General features: G+C 37.9%; 1 protein-coding gene across 2 annotated transcripts; it reads left to right on the top strand.

Moving 5' to 3' along the window:
• Window positions 1–9,642: 9,642 nt before the first annotated feature.
• Window positions 9,643–16,227, top strand: LOC122042485 (serine/threonine protein phosphatase 2A 57 kDa regulatory subunit B' theta isoform-like). Of its 2 annotated transcripts, none has more exons than XM_042602631.1 (3): window positions 9,643–9,805; window positions 10,069–11,623; window positions 15,686–16,227. In XM_042602631.1, the coding sequence occupies exons 2-3, from the start codon at window positions 10,421–10,423 to the stop codon at window positions 15,998–16,000; spliced, it is 1,518 nt and encodes a 505-aa protein (XP_042458565.1). In that variant the 5' UTR covers window positions 9,643–9,805; window positions 10,069–10,420; the 3' UTR covers window positions 16,001–16,227. The 2 variants fall into 2 exon arrangements, with proteins under 2 accessions (XP_042458565.1, XP_042458564.1); XM_042602630.1 differs by having other exon boundaries at window positions 9,929–11,623.
• The last annotated feature ends 4,393 nt before the right edge of the window (window positions 16,228–20,620 follow it).

The following is a 20,620-nucleotide window of genomic DNA, read 5'->3' as shown; positions in this document are numbered from 1 at the left end:
GGGTACGTCGATATGGACGACACCTCTATCCAGTCATGACAGTCAAGGGTAGCCATGTCGACGACTACACCTCTGGGATGAGGGCTTGGACAAGAAGGGAGTGGACATGGTTGCGAATGATAACAAAAAAAGGACATGAGGACGAGTAAGCGAGACAGAGGAAGGAGACAATATCAAGGAGGGTAGGTGGAGCATGGTGGATATAGTTAATTAATTCTGAAGTGTTGATTTGATATTATTTAATCGATTAGCTAATCATACAGAAACGCATCATGGGTCATTTCATATGCATGGACCCCTAGGAGAACTACACCATTTGAATTAATCATATACTTGGGTTATGCTACAACCCAGGGCTGTCCAAACGTAAATCTGGCTTCCCAAACGTAAATTCGTCTCTGTACACATGCCTCAATCATTTTATTTGTTCTCAATCTTCTTTCTAGTTTAAGCTAATTCATCATACACTCTATATGCTCTTACTAGCTTCATGATTTGCAAGACAACTGATCCTGTCCAGAAGCTGAGTCAGACGGACCACCGGATGAGGTGGATGGAATGTTGACCGAATCATGATGTCTCGTAAGGGGATATGATGAGATGATTTCTATGTTGACCAAGTCGTCAGAAGTCCTCTGGTCAACGTTCCTTGCAGCAAGTGATCGAGTCGCCCCGGTCCCTGGTACCCCGATGCTCGAGACAGATCCAACGAATATGTAAGTAACAGACTAATGCTAGAATTATAAAATGAATGGAGAGTGAGAATGGAGAACGTACCCTGACCCAAGGGGTGCCCTCGGGTGGATCAGTGAGCTGGTCGGGATGCTGCTCGAGTTGTCGTGGCCCAGAATAGTAAATGAATAGAAGTCGAATGTGGAGCTGGGTCTGGCGGCATAGAGCCGAATGCGACCTGGATGCTGAATACGACACCCAGGCTGGGATATGATCCATGATGCGACCTGGGTGTCGTATTCAGCATCCAGGTCGCATTCGGCTGTATGCCGCCAGACCCAGCTCCACATTCGACTTCTATTCATTTACTATTCTGGGCCACGACAACTCGAGCAGCATCCCGACCAGCTCACTGATCCACCCGAGGGCACCCCTTGGGTCAGGGTACGTTCTCCATTCTCACTCTCCATTCATTTTATAATTCTAGCATTAGTCTGTTCGGCTGGGATATGACATCGACACGTAGGCTGGGATATGATATCGGCACGCAAACCGAGAGACGATATCGGCACGAAGGCTGGGCTGTGACAATGGCACACAGGCCTGGATATGATAGCGGCACACAGGCTGGGACACAATAACGGCTCAAAGGCTAGACTACAATGTTGAAATATATCAAGAGGATAAGGTCACGGTGCTCTGGAGGTCGGATCGACACTGAGATTGTACACCAACATCGATCAAAGCTCGGATTCACATGGGAAGCATATCGCAGTGCAGATCAGAGATGGTGAATGCTGGTTGGTCGGATCGAAAGGCGGGGACACCGGTAGGTCGGATCCAACATCGAGAGATGGGGAAATGGCGCCGATGGCCAGGGGCTGCTCGCCAAGGGCTATGGAGCGACATCGACGAAAGACACTATGTTGCCACGTGAGGGACAGGAGGATATCGCCGAGGAGGGATAGACACCAGATTGTGCGGTCGATAGGCAAAGGGATGGTCGATGGTGAGGACTGCTAGATGGAGGAGTCTACTGTGATAACACCATGTTGGAGATGGCCAGTTGCGGAAGGATGAGAGAAGGCTATCGGCAGGCAACTGTTGATGCTAGAAGGAAGAGAGACATGACTCATCGGCATGCGCCATGCTACAATAAAGACTAGACTTTTATGCCTAGAGGTTGATCTTTGAATTGCTCTGAGGGCTAGTAATTGTTCGATATGCATTGTGTATTCTTCTATTTTCCAATTAGTATATCTTAAGTCTTGGCCATTTGTTATAAAATCTAGATTTATTATTGATAATTTGCAGTAAATCTTATCTCGTTCCCAATATTTTGTAGGGTTTTCACCTATGATTTCTAAATTTTCTAATTGGGAGATTAGAGAATTCAGGTCTTGTTGTGTGTTTAATTAAGTGAAGTAGATATATGAGAGACAATAAATCTTCTAAAATGTCTAAGTCTGGGCTATTTACGTCTTCTAGAAAAGAGTCTCTTAGGTAAAGACTTGTACAACCAAGTATTTCTAGTTTTCCTATAGTTCCTGACATGCTAATAATGAACTGAAGAGTTCATGATCTATTAGACAAGAACCTTTGTATGGGGTTTTACCTATGCATTGGTATTTATTATTATCAGTAGATGTAGAAGGTGATCCTTATTAGTAATTATAGAAGCGGTAGGAGTGGTTTTATAGGTATCACAATGCTTACTCACGGTAGAAGGGTAGTGGGAAATAATTAGGGAGACGACGGGTGTGAAGCAAAAGATAACATAATCTTTGGTAAGTAATAATATTCGGTCTTGAGAAATAAGGAAACTAAGTCCTAAGATTCAATTAAGTTTTGAGTGAGGAAGGGGTTTAATCCAGAGCTTAAGTAGACAGAGAGAAGTACCAAACGTATCAAGTTTGTATAAAATCATAAATGTGTATTTGTGACCAACTTGTTACAAGATAATTGTTGACCATCAAACTGAGTACTAACCAATGGTTGGGTAGCAATCTTGATGAGTTCTAGAGTACTATTGATAAAATAGTAACTAAGTTTCATCAATTGTGGAATTATTAGCTCCACTGTCAAGAAAAGTATAAAGTGTAAATTCATAACTATGTATGTTGCCTAAACAATAAACTCTGATATCAGTAGTTTGTCTAGTATTATAGATACTAGAGGTTTTTATAAAAACCAAGTTAGTATTTGAGTTTGGTTCATTTATAGCCAATATTTTGCCTCTATCATCTAAGATGTGGAACAGTCTTGCTTGAGGTTAGCAAGTTCAGCTTCTAGTAAATTGAGTCTGTTTTCTAAAATAGAAACTTGGGTTTTGAGGAGCACATTGCTTGTACAATTTTGTACTTGTTGAGTAGTAGGTATAAGAATGTTAAAAGTTTGTTGTAAGCATACATTGCAGACCTATCTTCTATAGGGGTTGCAAGTTCCTCTTTTATCTATGGCTGAGTAAAAACCTCATAGAAAATAAGAAACATTATCTGTTCTTGTTTTTAATGTCCAATCATGGGAACGGTATGGTATGTTAGATTTTATTGACATATTTTGTGGTATAAATTGTATGAATATAAGATTCATATCATCCAGGTCATCCCATTGTTCGGCTAAGTCGTCAAGGTTTGGTTGGAACATGTTACTAGTGGCGTCGTATTTTTTTACCAAGGGGTATCTAGGAATGAATTGATTAGTCTATAATTAGAGGAGTTGATTATTTTTTCTGTGTCTTCTATAGAAATTATAGAGTATATAAAAGAAGTGTTAGATACATCATTTTGTGTTTCTATTAAGTCCAAGTTAGTACAAGAGACTATTTAGCTTCTCTGGTGTATAAGTTTTTTCTATTGGAACATGCGGTAAATAAATGTCCTAGTTCATTATAAGCAAAACAAGTTATCGTATTGACAAATATTTTCTTTAATATAAATTTCCTAACATGTTTGTTTTTGTTTAAATAATGCTTCTTCTCTTTACTTTTTCTTAAGTAGTAACTCTTTTTGGGCCTAGTTTTGGGTTTAGGCTGTATTGTCGGTCCAGTCAACCTTCTTCATTGTTTATACCTATGTTGGTTTAATCCATATTGCTGAGTAGTATATATTTGGCTATAGAAATTGTATTATTAATTTTATAATTATTTTGTATTTAGATATAAGTATATTTTTCCTTAATTATTGAGATGATATGTTGAATTCTAACCCTTATATTATGATATTGAGGTACTACCTTTGTCTGTCGAGGCCTTATGAATTTCTTTGCTTAAGTCTTCTGGCAATTTACTAAATAATCTTTTACCTAATTCAGGGTTACAATAATTCTCTAAGACAACTGTAAGACTAAATAATTAGAGTTGCTCTAAATCTCTCATAACTTCTCTTTGCCTTAAATATAGTCCAGTATTAGCATCTCTAGCTATCAGAAGCCTATGTATTGTATATCAGAAATTAAGGATGTCCTTGGGATGCTATACAGACTATTTCATCTGGGATTTTGATTTTATAAGCTTTCCAAGCAGCTCTAGTTACATCTCTTAAGTAATTTTCTCCTGTGCACATCATGACTTCACTAGTTCTATGACAAGTTAGTGTTGGGCTTGATAATCCCTTTTAACAGAGAATATCCATTGCTCTAACTAAGTATCATATATTTGTGAGTGATCACATTCAACTATATTTAAAAGTACATAATTCTTTCCAAAATATGAAATATCTAGAGGCATTTTTTTCCCTATAGTCCATAGTAAGGGATTGTCATTTGTGTATGAAGTAATTTTTGTTCTAGATGGATGGCCATGTCCATAATCCATTGTCCTCATTAAGCTTTCTGGATAATGGATCATAGGCGATCTTGATGTAACTGATATGACAGTAGATTTTGCTGGGTTCATAAGGTTTACCTCATTGGGTTGTTTTCAAGCAATTATATTTCTTTATTTATTAAAATATAATTCTCAATCATGGTCAAGTTTTTATTATTCTTTGTCAAAATATTCGAGTTATATCAAATCTTCTGGAGTTATGAAAGTAGTTATGTCTGCAAGTATATATATGTATGATCATCTAAGTTATCAAAGAAATCTTGTGATGAGTCTTGTCAAAACATACAATCCATATCATTTGTTGGGTATAAGAGTTGATTGGCTAATTGTAGATGTCTTATGCTTAGTTGTTGTAGTGTCCGAACATTATTTCTTATTAAGGAACTTTCTTTTTCTCCCTCAATATTTATTAAATTAAATGTTTCATTTTCTTTATTTTCTCATTTGGTAAAGTTGACAGTTTATAGTCATTAAACCTAACCATCAAGTCACCATGCCTATCTTTATATATTATCAAATGCGTTGGTTGAAGAGTTTGCGGTTGAGGTTCTAGATTGATGGTCCAATCTAGTCCTACTAATATTTCTAATGAGAAATCTTTTGGTTTGAGGAAGTAAATTATTTTTGTGATTCAATGATATTGTTTATTTGTACCTTAAAAAAATATAGATCCGCTACATTAACGACCTCCTAGTGTTGACCCCCCTAATGTCGGCCCCATAGATATGGAAGGAGATAAATGCAGGTACACAGGCGTTAGGCGCATAGTAGGGTAAACCTCAGGTCGTTAGTTCTTGAGAATCATTATTTGTACCTTAAAGCTATTATTAATTTGAGTCATTATTTTTTCCAAGAAAATTATGTCAATTTGGACATTGTATTTCTAGAAGCTTCCATAACCTTTAGCTTGGAGTATGATTTAAATATGTTTGACAAAGTCTGAAATAGTCATATTGAATTTTGGGCAAAAATATGTAATGCCTATGTTATTGTTCATGTCTACTTCAATGACTCCTATAACTGCCTTTTCATTGTTTGAAAATCTGGAGTCATATAGGATTAAGAATACTTTGGCTCCTATGATCTTTCTAGTTAGTCCTCTAAGACCAAATATAATTAGTCCTAGATGAATATAATTGTGCCTTCATTGTAGAAGTACTCTTGTTGATTTTTCAGTCATGAGATTTAATCTTTCTTCTCCTCCATCAAGAAGATCAAGGGGTTGTGTCATGTGATGATAAAAAGTGATGCAGAGAAGGATAGTAATCCTTGCTTATAGTTTCCTTTTATTAAGTGAATTTAATTGTTCATTTGAGAATATCGTTAAGTTTCATTCTATAAATACAAGTTCTTTTAATTGATAAATAGAGATACTATTACGTCTCCTAGTTATAATATTATCTAACCAGGAAGTCGTGTTTGTTTCTATTTATCCTCTAAGCGTTTGTGAGGGGCATGTAAATAGTTCAGTCTAAGTTATTCTTATAAGACTCATTTGTTTTGTATGTAAGAAACTTGTATATATTTTGGGTTGTCTTGGGATGATCTTACCAAATGACAACTTGATTAAATCTTTGTTAATGTTTTCTAAAGCTTCTTTCCAATTAGTTGTTTGAATATTTTTTTTGTAGATGACTTTTGATTTCTAGTAGTCAATTTTTCTAATAATGTTGTTCGGTAATGTAAAGAAGTTAGTAACGCAATTATAGTATTGTTTTGTTGAATTAAAATTTGGTCTTCTTTTCCGGTTAGTTCAATATTACAATATCTGTTTTCTTTTATTTTAACAAATTGATTAGAGAAATTTAGGACTTCTTCATAATGAGTATTCTCATATTGTAGTTTGTTCATTTAAATTTGATTTCCTTGAATGTTGTATATAGGAGTTTCAGTTCTCCTTTTATCTGAGTTTTATGTATTGTAATTAGGTCTTTAATCTAAAATAGAATAATTTTATACTGTAGTTTAAAATGCTTGTATTGAAGTTCAAAATTCTTGGGTTTGTTTTTGCAATAAGTTTAGAAATGTTTAAAATTTCTTTTTTCAGTGGGAATACTGAGTAGATTAACTTGACTAAATCGTCGATTTAAAGAGTCTTGTGCTTCTTTTAGAAAGCCTATGTTTCCTCTTAGATCACTTATTGTTTGTGTTTGTTGGACAAAAGTATTGGATATATGTTCCAATAAGGTTTTAGTTTGTTGTTGGTGAGATTCTAAGGTAGTTCCTATACTCAAGAGTAAATCTGTGATGGTGTTTAAGTGAGGATCATCATTATGTAAACAGTGATCAAATTTACAAGATATAACAAAACAACTATGTTTATGTTGATTAGAAGTAATAATTTTTCTAGTTGGAAATTGTGAGGTTAGGTCTAATAAATCTATTTTCTGAAAGTTCTAGAAGTCTATAGAAATTATTCATGGTCCAAGAAACTTAGGCTCGGTACCAATTATTTTATTGTTGTGAATAGTAATTATGAACAATAACGACTATTTTTAAGAAGTTGGTTTGAGTTGATCTGGGGTGTTTCCTAGGTTTGATTTATGGACTGTCAAGAGAGAGGATACCTTGTCACTGCTATCCTAATATTATTCTACGTACTTCCAGTGAGCCTCGCCTATCCTCGGTGATGTGATATGTCTCTGGCCCAAAGGTAATTATGGAGAAGAAGAGGGCCATTTTTTGTCATTCTACTGGTTAGGGCTTTAAAGGATGAAGAAGAAAAGTCTTCTGGGTTTTCTCTCGTTTCGCCGCTAGGAAGAAGAGGAGAAGTCTTTTTAGGGGAGGAGAAGGGGGCTTTCAGGAGAGGAGGGGAGGAACGCAGGGGAGAATGACGACGCTGACACCCCCTTCGTCGCCTCCGAAGCCGGCCGAATCTGATGTCGACAATCCTCTCCCTTTCCTCACACATGCCGGCCAGCCGTTGTTTACCTTTCTCCTCTACTCTCTCTCATGACGAGGAGGTCGACAACCCCTCTCGCTGCCTTCGCCCTGAGCCGGACGCCATCGCATCCAGAGGTCAAGCGCCTCTGCTCCCCTTTCTTGTCTTCGATCCGGGTCGCAGCCAGCCTCGAGCCATTAGCAGTCGGTGCTGCCCTTCACTCACGCCGCCAACATATGAGAGGATGCCACCGATGATGCACGTGAGCACCACATCTCTTCCGCTAGCCACGCCTTCACGTTGCTACCAGCGATGGCCGCCTCCACCAGCCGCCTCTTTTTCTCCATCGTCTACAGCAGGCCGATAGTGCATCCTCGCGTCCGACCACCAACCTCCCTCAGACAGCTAGACCGCCTCCTTTTGACCTTGGGCGTTGTACCCCTTCTCCACGCCGACCTTGCCCTCAACACCGCTTCTCCTCATTGTCTCCGACGCCGGCCTTCTCTGGTCAGCGAGATCGCCTTCTCCTCTCTCCCTTTCCTCTTGTCAGCAAGCGTCGTGCGCCGCAACGCCCTCTCCACTCCGACGCCACCACGCCGCCTCTTCCTATCCCTCAATGTGCCAGCAGCCCAAGCACTGCCTCCTCTTTTTCGGCGTCTACAACCATTGTCAACAACCTTATTTCCTCTTGACGCCTCTATAGCCGACTCCGACGGCTCTACCGGATCATATTGGGGTTGTCTCCACTGTTTTCAACGCAAATCCGACCATTGCTATGTGTTGGCCATCGAGCCGTTGTGTTTTGCTCTTTACCACTATTATGATTGTGAGTTACTTGTATTAGTCAGCGTGCGTGCCGTGTTCTGGCCTATGAGCCACTGTGGTATTCTGGCCTAGGTGCAATGGTCATATTTCGGCCTACGTGACACCTTTTTGGATCCATGCGGCATATGATTTCGTGTTGTCACCCGTAGAACCGGCTTCTCAGCTAACTCATATTCATCTACCCTTCAGGGTCACGACGACTTGTTCAACGTTGCGACCAACTTGCCGATCCATCGAGGGCGCCCCCTGGGCCATAGTATATCACCGTATTCATTAATTCATTTTATTGTTCTACTATTATTCTTATATATTTTTGGAACATGCCTCGAATGTACCAGGATTGGGGCAACTAGTGAAAAAAATACAAATAGTGTACATGAGGTGTGCACCATAAAATAAGTAGGATACCATTACTCTTGTACTCGTGTGGACTGACCCTCTCAGTCCGACATGGAAGGTGAGCACCATATCATTCCCATATATATATAATACTTTTAATATCTTCTATATTTTACCTTGCACACTTAGTGTACATCTAAAAATAAATTTTAATTTGAAATTTTTTTATACTTAATACTATAATTAAACTTCTAGATCCTAAAAATAAAGATTTATTGGTATAACTTAAAACTTAAAAATAAATAAATAAATAAAAGAAAAAAAATCAGTGTTTTGCACACTATAAGAGACACCCACAACTATCATCCAGCTAACAATAAATAAATAAATATATATATATATATATATATATATATATATATATATAAAAGGCAATTTGGAGGGCACGTGCAGTACATGTGATAGGGAGAAAAAGGTTTAAGGGTAAAAGATGGAGTAAGAAAAATAATTAAAGTATCAGGATTTTTTTTAAAAATCATTAAAATATGACCTTCTTTTATAATATATTATATTTTAAAAACAAAATATATTAATTTTAATTAAAAATAACTTTATTTCAACAATAGTAATTTTAATTAAAATTACTCGGAGGATAGATGATAACTTTATTTCTATAAATATTAAAATTATTTTAATTAATTTTGATTAAAATTGTTATAATATTTTTTTTTACCATAATTAACACCACATAGCACAAAAAAAAATCATGATAAATTGGGAAGTGCACATGACGGTCAATTCAAGAGTTCAATATCCTTTGAGTGCGCTATCTATTTGGAAAAAAAATTTCTATAGATATACCCTATAGCACAAGATCCTATAAAATGTTGAAAGCTATCAATTTTCTCGTTCTACCCATTTATCAACTCAACCCTGAAGGTGATAAATTAATGGGCCCCAATAGTTCACCATTCATGGCTTTTGTCTCTGAGGGGCCCAATTTGCAGGCCCGCGTTTTGGGCTTTTCTTTATCTTTTTTGTACTGAAAGAAATAATTAAATTAAATTAAATTTCTCGGATTAGAAATCGAGAATGTCCTCTCTTCCTTTTTCCTTCTTTCGTTGTTTGCCGTCGCTCGTCCCCCACCTTCATCATTTCCTTCCCCTCTCTCCCTTTCTCTTCTTTTTTTTCTTCCTCCTCTTCATTCTTCTTCTTCTTCTTGCAATGGAAGGTGTAGGAGACGACGCTGGGGAGGCAATGAGGTACTATTTTTTTTTTTCAGAAAACAATAAAAAAAGGTGTTTTTTTTTTGCTGTCAGTGTTTGTAATTGGGAATGCCGCTATCGATCGATTCTTGTGGAAAATTCCTTTCTTGATTAATCCAGATCTCTGGCCGATCGTGGCGCCGTCCGAATCGCTCGATGCTAAACTCGGGGAACGGGGGAAGCTTTGATGCTGATTTTGGGGATGGAGTGGTGTTACTTAATCGCGGATAACACGAAAATTTGAATTTTTTTTCTTTCAGATATGTGGTAGAATTTTCGAGCTATTTCCTCCCGATCTACCCTTCATATTGCATCTTTGGATTGGGATTTCTCCTCTTGGTTGCGGATTTCTTGTGAAGAAAATGTGTTCAGATGAAAAACACGTTTTTTAATCTGATCGCAGAACTTTCCAAGGAGCTCAATAAGTTATTGCTGTAGTCATTTATTTGGAGATGTTAAAAAAAGGAGAAAGTGATTAAGAGCATAATCTGCCTGCCTCCAAAAGACAAAAAAAAAAAAAAAGTCTTATTTACCCATCGATCTTCTCCTGGAATACACCCCTACATCATCTGCGTCTTTATTCAATTAAAATTTAGTTGTTTGCATCTAAGCATGATTAAGCAGATCCTGAACCGGCTCCCTCGAAAGCCATCAAAGTCTGATGGTCGGGATTCAGTTGGTGGCCCTGCTTCAGTATCATCATCTTCTTCTTCAAGTAGTGCTAGGAGTGGAGATCTACAAACAAGTAGGATCACTCATTTGAACAGTCAGATTTCTGGATCGCCTCCTGGATCAAATAATCTAATGCATCCTTCAATTGTTAATCCAAGGATGAATGGAAATTACATACCCCCAGTCTATGAAGCATTACCGAGCTTTAAAGATGTTTCTAACACTGAGAAACAGAGCTTACTTGTGAGAAAATTGGACCTATGCTGTGTCGTTTTTGATTTTACTGACCCAACAAAAAATCTGAAGGAGAAAGACATAAAGCAACAAACTCTACTAGAGCTTGTTGATTATGTAGCTTCTACAAGCGGGAAGTTTCCTGAGACTGTGATGCAAGAGATTACAAAGATGGTGTCCATCAACTTGTTCAGGACCTTAACTTCCCCACCTCGAGAGAGCATGATTCTAGAAAAAGTTGATGGAGATGAGGAAGAACCTATGATGGACCCTGCATGGCCACACTTGCAAATCATCTATGAATTCTTTCTACGATTTGTTGCTTCTCCAGAGACAGATGCTAAGTTGGCAAAGAGGTATATAGACCATTCCTTTGTTCTCAAGCTGCTTGATCTTTTTGATTCTGAAGACCCAAGAGAGAGGGAGTACCTAAAGACCATACTTCATCGTATATATGGGAAATTTATGGTGCACCGCCCATTTATTAGGAAGGCGATTAATAACATCTTTTATCGATTCATCTTTGAGACAGAAAAGCACAATGGAGTTGCTGAGCTGTTGGAGATTTTAGGAAGTATTGTCAGTGGCTTTGCATTGCCACTAAAGGAAGAGCATAAGTTGTTTCTTGTACGTGCATTAATCCCACTTCACAAACCACGATGCATGGCTATGTATCATCAGCAGCTGTCATATTGCATAACTCAATTTATTGAAAAGGATTGCAAACTTTCAGATACTGTCATACATGGGTTGTTAAAGTACTGGCCTCTTACAAATAGTTCGAAAGAAGTAATGTTCCTAGGGGAGTTAGAAGAAGTCCTAGAAGCAACCCAGGCTGCAGATTTTCAGAGATGTATGGTTCCACTGTTTCAGCGGATTGCTCGCTGCTTGAGTAGTTCTCACTTCCAGGTAAAATTCCTCTCAACCTTCAGTTTGAATTCCACTTTATGCTCTACAGGACCATGTACTTAGTTCCAATTATATTTTTCTTGGAATGCCTTTTCTTCTTTCATGTTAAATTAATGGTAATTTTAAATGTTTTGGCCATTGTTCTATTGAAACCTCAAGCACCATATTTAGCTTTTCTACATAATTGTATTTCTTATAGCATACGTCATAGTGTCAACTGAGGTTGTTGTTGTGTCAGCATACCGTGTTACTTTGGGCATGGAATAATATCTTTGAATATATATTATAGTGGCCGTTCTTGTCTTTCGTGTATTGATTAGTTAAGATAAACTGGAGCATGTTTAAAGTCAATATCTGCTTCTTTAAATCAACTCTGACTATTTGTTAGGTTGATTTTTTCTGATTTTATTGCTAGATACATAGAGAAGAAATTTTATCTGTCTGATAAATTTACTTATTTGATATCATTTAGACTCATTCTATTTGCTGAAGGCTTAAATTGATTTATACATTTTGTGAAGCTTGTCTGTAGTCTATAGTGGGTTCCAAAGGTTGAGTTTGCTTAATCGTGTCATGAGTTTCATGACAGAGATTCGGGAAGTGATTTCAATCAATTCTTTGCCACTAATATTGAGTAATGTTAAGTGAATGAATTGTTGCAAATTTCTTCTTTAGTTTTCTGTTCTACAAAGAGGCATTATCATATGTATTGACACTTGCTGGCTCACATCAATGATCCATGATGTTTGGTTGACGTCATAACCGTAGCAGGAAACAACTGAGATGATGTCAGTAAGGTAGGCAGTGTTAATGCAGATTTGAAGGTCTATAAGGCCTTAGGGTATGGGAAAGTGAGTTTTGGGAGGATTGAGGAGAGTGAAGTTTCTAGGCTTAGGAGAGAGAAAATCCGCAACAATAACTCCCAATTGGATAGACCCACAACCACTTCACTAAGAGTTTAATTGGCTCCACACCATGACCCCTTTCATAGATTTCCTCTAGCTTGGTCCTACATATGGCATGCTCCAACAAATGTCTAAACTCATCTATTAAGTTGATCTTTAACAAATCAATATGATAGGTATGGACCGGTATGGTGAAGAGCAGGGCATGGAATCTTAAAGGGATGACAAGTGTTTGAGCTCAAATCACCTAGGTTCCTATCTTGAGGAGACCATCAAGTGATAGTCAATTTCAATGGGGGAAGACTCATTTGGTTCTTAATTGACAAGATGGGTAAGAAAATTCTGAATTGCGAGGACAATTCTCAAAGAAACCTAGTGAATCACTGGTCGAAGGAAGAACTAGAAGTTTCGCTGGAGTCTAAGCCCATTCTAGAAGGGCAGAATTAAATGACCTTTTGAAGTGCTACACAAGGATCAACCAAGTTAGGTGCTAGAACTAGGGTTGAACAAACCCTGTTGGTTCAGAATATTCAAGAACAGCTTATTTTACAAACATTCATGTGTCTAGCATGAATACATATGATGGAAGCATTTGGCTGGATTAAACACGTGGATGACTTCAACATAAGGATGTCTTTGTATGGAATGACTAATGCAATTATGTGTTGGGTTTTCCCCTCTATGTTGGCGGGAGTGGTCCAAAAATGGTTTGTAGACTTGTGGGATAGATTGCCAGCTCCGAGGAGTTAACTCACAGCTTCAAAGCCTGCTTCTTTGACAACCATTAAATAGCCAAAAGTGTTGATAGCTTAATATCTTTAACCATCCAATTTCTGCACTCGCTATATGAGAGCCGTTGCCACACTATACAGAGATATTAAAAAGAGTAAGCCAATATGCTATGTCGTAAAGTTCATGACATCAAAAGTGAGGTCCAAAAGACTAGATGAGCCTCAAAGACTGTGACCACACATGCCCCCAAAACTTCTGACAAGGTCCTTTGAGGTTCAAAAAAGCTAGGGAATCCCTCTGATTATCCCATTATCAGTGGTTTTCATAGAAAAATGAGATAAAAAGCTAATAGACTGAGCCAGCTAATCAGATCTACAGCCCATAAGAAAGATTGCAGTTTATTATGTCTTTTCCATACTGACCACAGACATTACATTGGCGACTTCCACTTGAGGTAGGAGATAAAAAAAGCTAATCAAGAACAGATACATGTGTTGTTTCCTCATGCATATAAGAGAGAAAATGAAAAAGAAAATACTGAGCAAACCAATTCAAAAAAACTTATTTGATTATTGGAGGCTCAACAACAGGCAGGTCAAGCAACATGAAGACCAAGGCTTATGTGAACAAAAGGCCTACCTACTTCTCCTTGAGTATAGCACCTGAATCAAATTGAAACCTCACTTTCTCAGAAAAAGATATGATATTGCAGGTCAAATGGCAGATCGCCATTACGCTGGTCAATCTCTAGGTTGTCAATTGCTTAGTAAAAAGAGTACTCAGGCAACTCAGCTGATGTGCTTTTTTATGACAACTTTGTGAAGATAAGCTATACTAAGATAGACCTTGATAGGGAGAACATGATGCTCACAAGTTTCCCTACGAATGCTATACATACTCTAAGGACCATCACCTTGTCGTTATCATAGGAGAATAGTAGTGGTTCAGAACTATTCAAGTACAATTCTTAGTAGTTGATTTGCTTTCAATTTACAATGTAATTATGTAATAAATACTTGGCAGGCCATCCCTTAGAAGAAGCAGTTTCTGTATATAGCTTGGTAATGAAGTTCCCAACCTCGTTGAGGTTGAAATGATATCAGCTGACCCAGTAGAGTTGAAGGCATGTTACAAAAATGCCTTGAACATTAATAAGGAGTTGGTGCTACAGATTGAGGAAGCCGCCCCAATCAAAACCAGACAGGGTGGAAGGCAGAGCGTTACACCTCTAAGTTGCACAATTATGTACATTAGAAGTAGTTCACGATGTCAACAAACACCCATGCAAAAAAAGATGAAGCAACAAGTGATACCTAGTCTATTCGAGATAATGCCCTCTTGTTAATGAGACTCAAGGTGAATTCACCCTTGAGCCGAGGAAAAGTGGAAACATTCTTGTAAGAACTTGCCTGTGTAAAGAGGGGCACACTCTCAAGCACTTTAAGGCAATGATGATCAAGCCTTCTCAAGTTAGATGTCTTGAACTCCCATGAAGTTACGACAAATGCCCTTAAAACTGTGGAACAAGGAGAGCAATAACAGGATAGCTCACTGAACTTGAAAGTGAGACTAAGCAAGGATGTGCCAAGTAAGAAAAACTAAAGAAATTGATAGGTAGCAAGCCCCATATAAGGACAAATGCATGACCAATTGCTAGAAATTGACTAAGCCAATGTAGCAACATTGGACTTATGACCAACTGTTAGGGACTGACACAGCCCACGTCACCGTATAAGGCCCATGAGCAACTGATCGTTAGAGATTGACTAACCTGATGTCCCAGTATGGGACTTATGACCTATTGCCAGCCCATAAAAGGATGAAAGGCTAACACTCCCCTACAGGTTAGAACCCATGGCATGGTTAGGTGCTAAATGGAGTAGCAATAACCTTCACAAACCCAAATTGGGGCATCACCATATTAGCAATGCAAAGAAGCAATACAAGAATTTCATATTCATCTATCTTAAGTCTTAACTATTCACTCAATTCTTTATTAATATTGAAACTGCATTTCATATATTTTTATTGCAGTTCTAGTTAACTTAATTCTTAATCTCCAAAGTTTTCCTCCTCAATCAAAGCTTTAGATTTACAGTTTAGTTTGGTGTTTTGGTTTGAATCAAATAATGGACACTCCTAGCAGTATGCATATCTTTTTTTATCGCAATCATATAATCATTAGACACTCCTAATTTCTCTAAACCTCAATACAATAGTTGTCTTGGTAGTCAAGCATATAATGGTCCTAAATTGTTAGTTGAGTTTTTATTTTATTTTATTTCAGCTGGAAACTCTTTGGTTTTTAGTTTAAAATGCTATGTGCCACAGGTTTGAGCTAGGTTGTGGTGCGTGCATATTTGTTTTTTGGTCATTGGCTTATGATTAGAGTTAGATCATTTTTCGTTCCTATGCTCTTATGCAGGTGGCTGAAAGAGCATTGTTCCTTTGGAATAATGATCATATTGAAACCTTGATCAAACAGAATAGCAAGGTTATACTACCTGTCATTTTCCCTGCATTGGAGAGAAACTCAAAGAGTCACTGGAACCCAGCCGTGCAGAGCTTGACAATAAACGTTCGCAAGATTTTCTCTGACCACGATCCTCAGCTGGTTGCGGAGTGTTTGAAGAAATTCCAGGAAGATGAAGCTCAACACAAAGAAATGATATCCAAACGCGAAGCAACATGGAAGCGTCTTGAAGACATTGCTGCTTCGAAAACCAGCAGTGCGGCATAGTTATTCCACTCCGCATGGTGTATCTCATTCAGTTTCTTTTCGTTGTTACACCTCGATGTAGTAGCTCAGCATCCGTGATCAAGTGACGAGGTTATGGGTTCTTGATCCACTTAATGTTTTCTCTCAGTACGTTATTCCTTGTGTCTAGTTTTTTTGATTGAATCAACCTTTATTACTGTTATTTAGAAAGAAAAAAAAAATAATCAAAGGAGATCTGATTACTGCTTTGTATGTTGTGACATAGTGCCCTGTCTATTTCTTGTCTAACTTTTAATGCATTTCCAAGCTACATCACAAAGTAACAACATGAACCACAACCCTCCAAGAGCACTTGTGTGCAATGTATTATAGGAAAGAACAAATTAGATTTTGTTAGGACTATTATCTTCCTTAGCTCCTAACCATCTTACATTTGAGCATAACTCCAAACCATCTTACATTTGAGCATATGGATGCTGTGACATTTGGTAGATTCTTTTTTATTTTCTCAAAATTTAAATCTAGAGGTTTTGCTTTAGTTATAAAAGTTCTGTTTGGTACAGAGATGTCTCATTCTCCTTTTCACTTCAACGATGAAGGCTACTGAAATGTATTTTCCTTTCACTGGTGAATGAAAATCCTTATCTCAGTATGGAACCACATTGAGATGTGGCCTCCTAATTTAGCAACCGCAGATTTTGATTTAAAACTCTCTTGATAAAAAAAAGATTAAGGTCTCTCTTGTCTCACCAGATAGCATTCACATGCATGATTCCCGCAACAAAATATGCAGTTAAATACATTTAAATTATCCGAATTCATCTAATTTCTATCAGGTAATTTTGTTAATGAGCACATGTATAGGAATTATTTCATTATGACCTATCCATACGAAGTTCTCTGTGAGCTATGCAATGTAGCTCAACATATCAATAATTTCCAATCAAAGTTATTTCATCATTCCATTGTGTTCCCATAGTTTTCAGCGAAGAGGCACTTACCTGCCACATACGCAAGGATCATCCTCCCTAATGCTTTTGCATTATCCACATAAGGTCTCAAAGGAGCACTCGATGTTGAGGTAGATATTATCCCAGTAACCTCTAGGTCTCAAAGGGGTACCTGATTATTACTCATTTTTACATGAGTTCCTCAACTTGAGTGTTTCTCCAGTAACCAAAATGCAGTGGGAGTCCCCAAGAAAACTAAGGTTAATACAATGGAATGAATAATAACTTTTCTTGGATATTTCAATTATCATTTCAAAAGTTTACAAATGTATCAAAGTAATACAATTGCAACCTAATCTAGAGTAGCAAATAGAGAGCTATGATCTGAGAGTGCTCGCGAGTATGCTCCTGACATCGACGTGACTCGCATAGTGATGCACCAAGTGATAGTCGTCATGAACTCTCTGTAGCACCTGTTCAATGAAAATAAATTTTAGAAATATTGAAGCATTTAAAATATAAATTAATCTCTGTTAATTAGTATGAGAGTAGGTTAGAAAATAATTTATTTCTTACCGATAAGATGGATGCTAAAGCAGCATCATCGTCCACGCCCGTATGAAGTGGCGAATCTCCCGCTGCCATGTATTTACGCCAAGTGTAAGGAAAATAAGCGTATCTGCACAAATTAAATTGTCAATAATATAATTTCTAATGAATAAAAAATATTATTCAAATAATTAAAGAAATATTACTTTATTTATTTATTTATATGTACCTCTGAATGAGAATGAGATTCCATTGATTTTGCGGCCAAACTCTCACAGTATCATCCAAAATCAGCACGTTGGACTCAAAAGCAGTCACTTGATCTAAATTTTTAACCAATAGACCGTGATCATCTATGCTGGCATCCTCTCTGGAGATGATCCTGCCAAAGAATAAGGTGCCGGTGGGATCAAGTAACTCGGCCATCGCAGCCGCATATCGCTGAGTCCCCATAGTGACGACGTGCAGATCAAACAATTCTCTCGCCTGCAATTAAAAATCAAAGAAATGATTAATTCATAATCTGTATAACATGTGATAGATGAATGCAAGACATATTAAAAAATAAGCAATATTTAAATTATAGAAAAGACAGATGTAATTATAATTATCATTATATATTAAAAATTAATTAGTTAAGTAATGTTAGTGAGTAAAACATCATCCATATATATAGTACATGAATAATGGTCATAGGAGAATAAATTGAACAAGTCATTACTGGTTTGTCAAAAAAAAAAAAAAATGATACCAAATATTATTAGTTGTTTGCTATAAATGACCTACAAAGATTCATACGTCATTAACTAAACTCACTTACATTTATGTCTAAATGGAATCGTGTGGCTTGATCGAACTCCCCACCCTCCCATGCATGGTAGTAATTATATTAATATTCATCCCCTTAATGTGGATGAATTAATGTTGATTTTATTGCCATCTTACTTTCTTTTAATCTTCGTTTTTTAAAAATAAAAAATATCCTTATTTGTTGTTATTATAGTTATTTTCAAAAGTTAAGTATCTTTATCAGCCAATAACAATATCCTTATATTAATATTTTTATTATAAAAAAAAACTATAGAAGTTACCTTATGGAGAAATTCTCTGATTCCGGGTCTGAATTTCGTCCAACATCGAAGACTATCGACGTAGAAAAGATCACAATCATCCATCTCTTGCTGCATCGTCAGTTTTCTCCTTAGAAGTCGTTTATCGGCCGAAGCCACATGATCAAACTGAACCATCAAATGAATTTGTTAGCATTTAATATAATTATTTTGACAAAATCAACAAATTAACAAATAAATACAGTGCAATTAGTGTAGATAGATTACCTCGACCGAGTTTAAGAGAGTGAGATCTAAATCCAAAACCAAGGACAGTTTAGGCGTAGAGATCGACAATTCTACTCTTTGCTTTTTGGCAGCTTTCTCGTCTCCGGTGGACTCGTCGTTGATGCACTTGCGTCTGATTCCTCTGGTCTCATGCGACCTACCCAGGGCTCCATGGTCGACCCCATGAACAGAGGGTGGTTTTACATCCGACGCAAGCATCATCATAATTAATCAGGTAATGAAGGAGGAGGAGAAATTGGAAGTGGAGGGAAAGTGGAAGAGGAGAACAAACAAGGGTTTGAAAATGAATCGGCGCAAAACAACGGCGCCTGATTTAATTAATATAAGAACTAACAAGGGTTTGATTGCTACCTGTAGGCAGTAGCAGAGTGATCTTGAAGGCCGGCTGGATACCCAGCACAGCCCAGCCCAGCCCAGCAGAGAACGGGGCAGTTGAATGGCTTTATATTTATTTGTTGTATCTTTGACATCCATATTATAATCTATGCTCTTAATTGATCTGCCTAGATTATTTGAGAGGGCTTAGTGTATCGCATAGGGATCGATGATCAAGGCAACTTGCCTTACACTTGTCACCAAAGTCTCCAATATAAAGGTAAAAGATTTCTTACGACTTAATTCTCAAAAAAATGAAAATACTTGATATGTCTCTACAAGAAAAATGATCTAACTGTTTGTCACATATCTCTTGTGAGCTTTATCCACTGGAGCAAATAAGGAGAGAGGAAATTGCTTTTCCTCTATTCTTTCATGACCCAATGATTGTTGAATCGAAAAATGCTAGAGAGAAGATGAATAGTACTCATGATTTTTATTTTCATTTTGAAAATCTTAACGAGTAAATGCAACGGAATAATAATACAAACACACAGAAAAGACACCAAGGATTTACTTGGTTCGGGGCCTGTGGCGACTCCTCCTCCAAGGCTCGTACGTAAGAGTGCTTTCGATGGAAAAACACTATAACAAGTACAATAAGTGCAGTAATAAATTATACCAACAACAACGTAATCTCAAACTCAGAGTTTTTGGTTGTCGAGGTCAAGTTCTGGCTTCGTTGGAACGTTTCGTTGGTAGTGCGCAGTTGAAAGATCACTTAGAATTCGTTGTATACAACTCCTGCTCGAGACAGCTTTATAAAGCCCGTTGAGAGCGCCTCCAACATCCTGGAGGGCGTCCTCAACCCTGTCGATTTCACAACGAGGATGAGATTTGAAGAAGTTGCCTCTTATCCGCCTGAGGGCGGCCTCAACCTCCATGAGGGTGCCCTCGTACCAAGGTCCAGTGCACCCTCAAGCTCCATGAGGGCACCCTCGCACCTTGCAACGAGGTTGCTTCTCCATGTTCACTTCCTGCAAAATATGTTAGTCCAACATACCCTGCAAAACATAGTTAGGATAATAGAGATATGTAAAATTGAGGTATTTGACAGTCATCGGACTGTCCGGTTCTGATTTCGGATTCCCGACCGGAAACCCTAGGTCGAACCGACGCCTACTGTTCCCTCACCGGAGAACGCGCCCTCACCTACTCCACTAAAAAGAGTTTATCTATTGCCAGTTGATCCTCCACATCAACTGAACTTCTGCTCAGCACCCGAGGCTCCAGGACTTTCCGCTGGACGTCCGCTCCACGACCCGCCCAGTCTTTCACCTGGTTCACGACACTAGGACTTTCCACCTAGAGTCCTCGACCCTAGGACTTTTGCCCGAAGCCCTGGACTCGCTAAGACTTCCTGCCTAGGGTTACCACCCCCTAGCACCTAGGGTTACCTCCCCCTAGAG

Source organism: Zingiber officinale, chromosome 2A (assembly GCF_018446385.1).
Source record: "Zingiber officinale cultivar Zhangliang chromosome 2A, Zo_v1.1, whole genome shotgun sequence".
NCBI classification, from domain to species: Eukaryota; Viridiplantae; Streptophyta; class Magnoliopsida; order Zingiberales; family Zingiberaceae; genus Zingiber; species Zingiber officinale.
The sequence above is the reverse complement of the archived record's forward strand: the minus strand, read 5'-3'. Positions and strand labels throughout refer to the sequence as shown.

Coding starts and splice junctions, on each gene's coding strand:
- LOC122042485 (XM_042602631.1), top strand. CDS start 10,421: ATGATTAAGCAGATCCTGAACCGGCTCCCTCGAAAGCCATCAAAGTCT. Junction 11,624..15,685: donor TGAGTAGTTCTCACTTCCAG/GTAAAATTCCTC, acceptor GCTCTTATGCAG/GTGGCTGAAAGAGCATTGTT.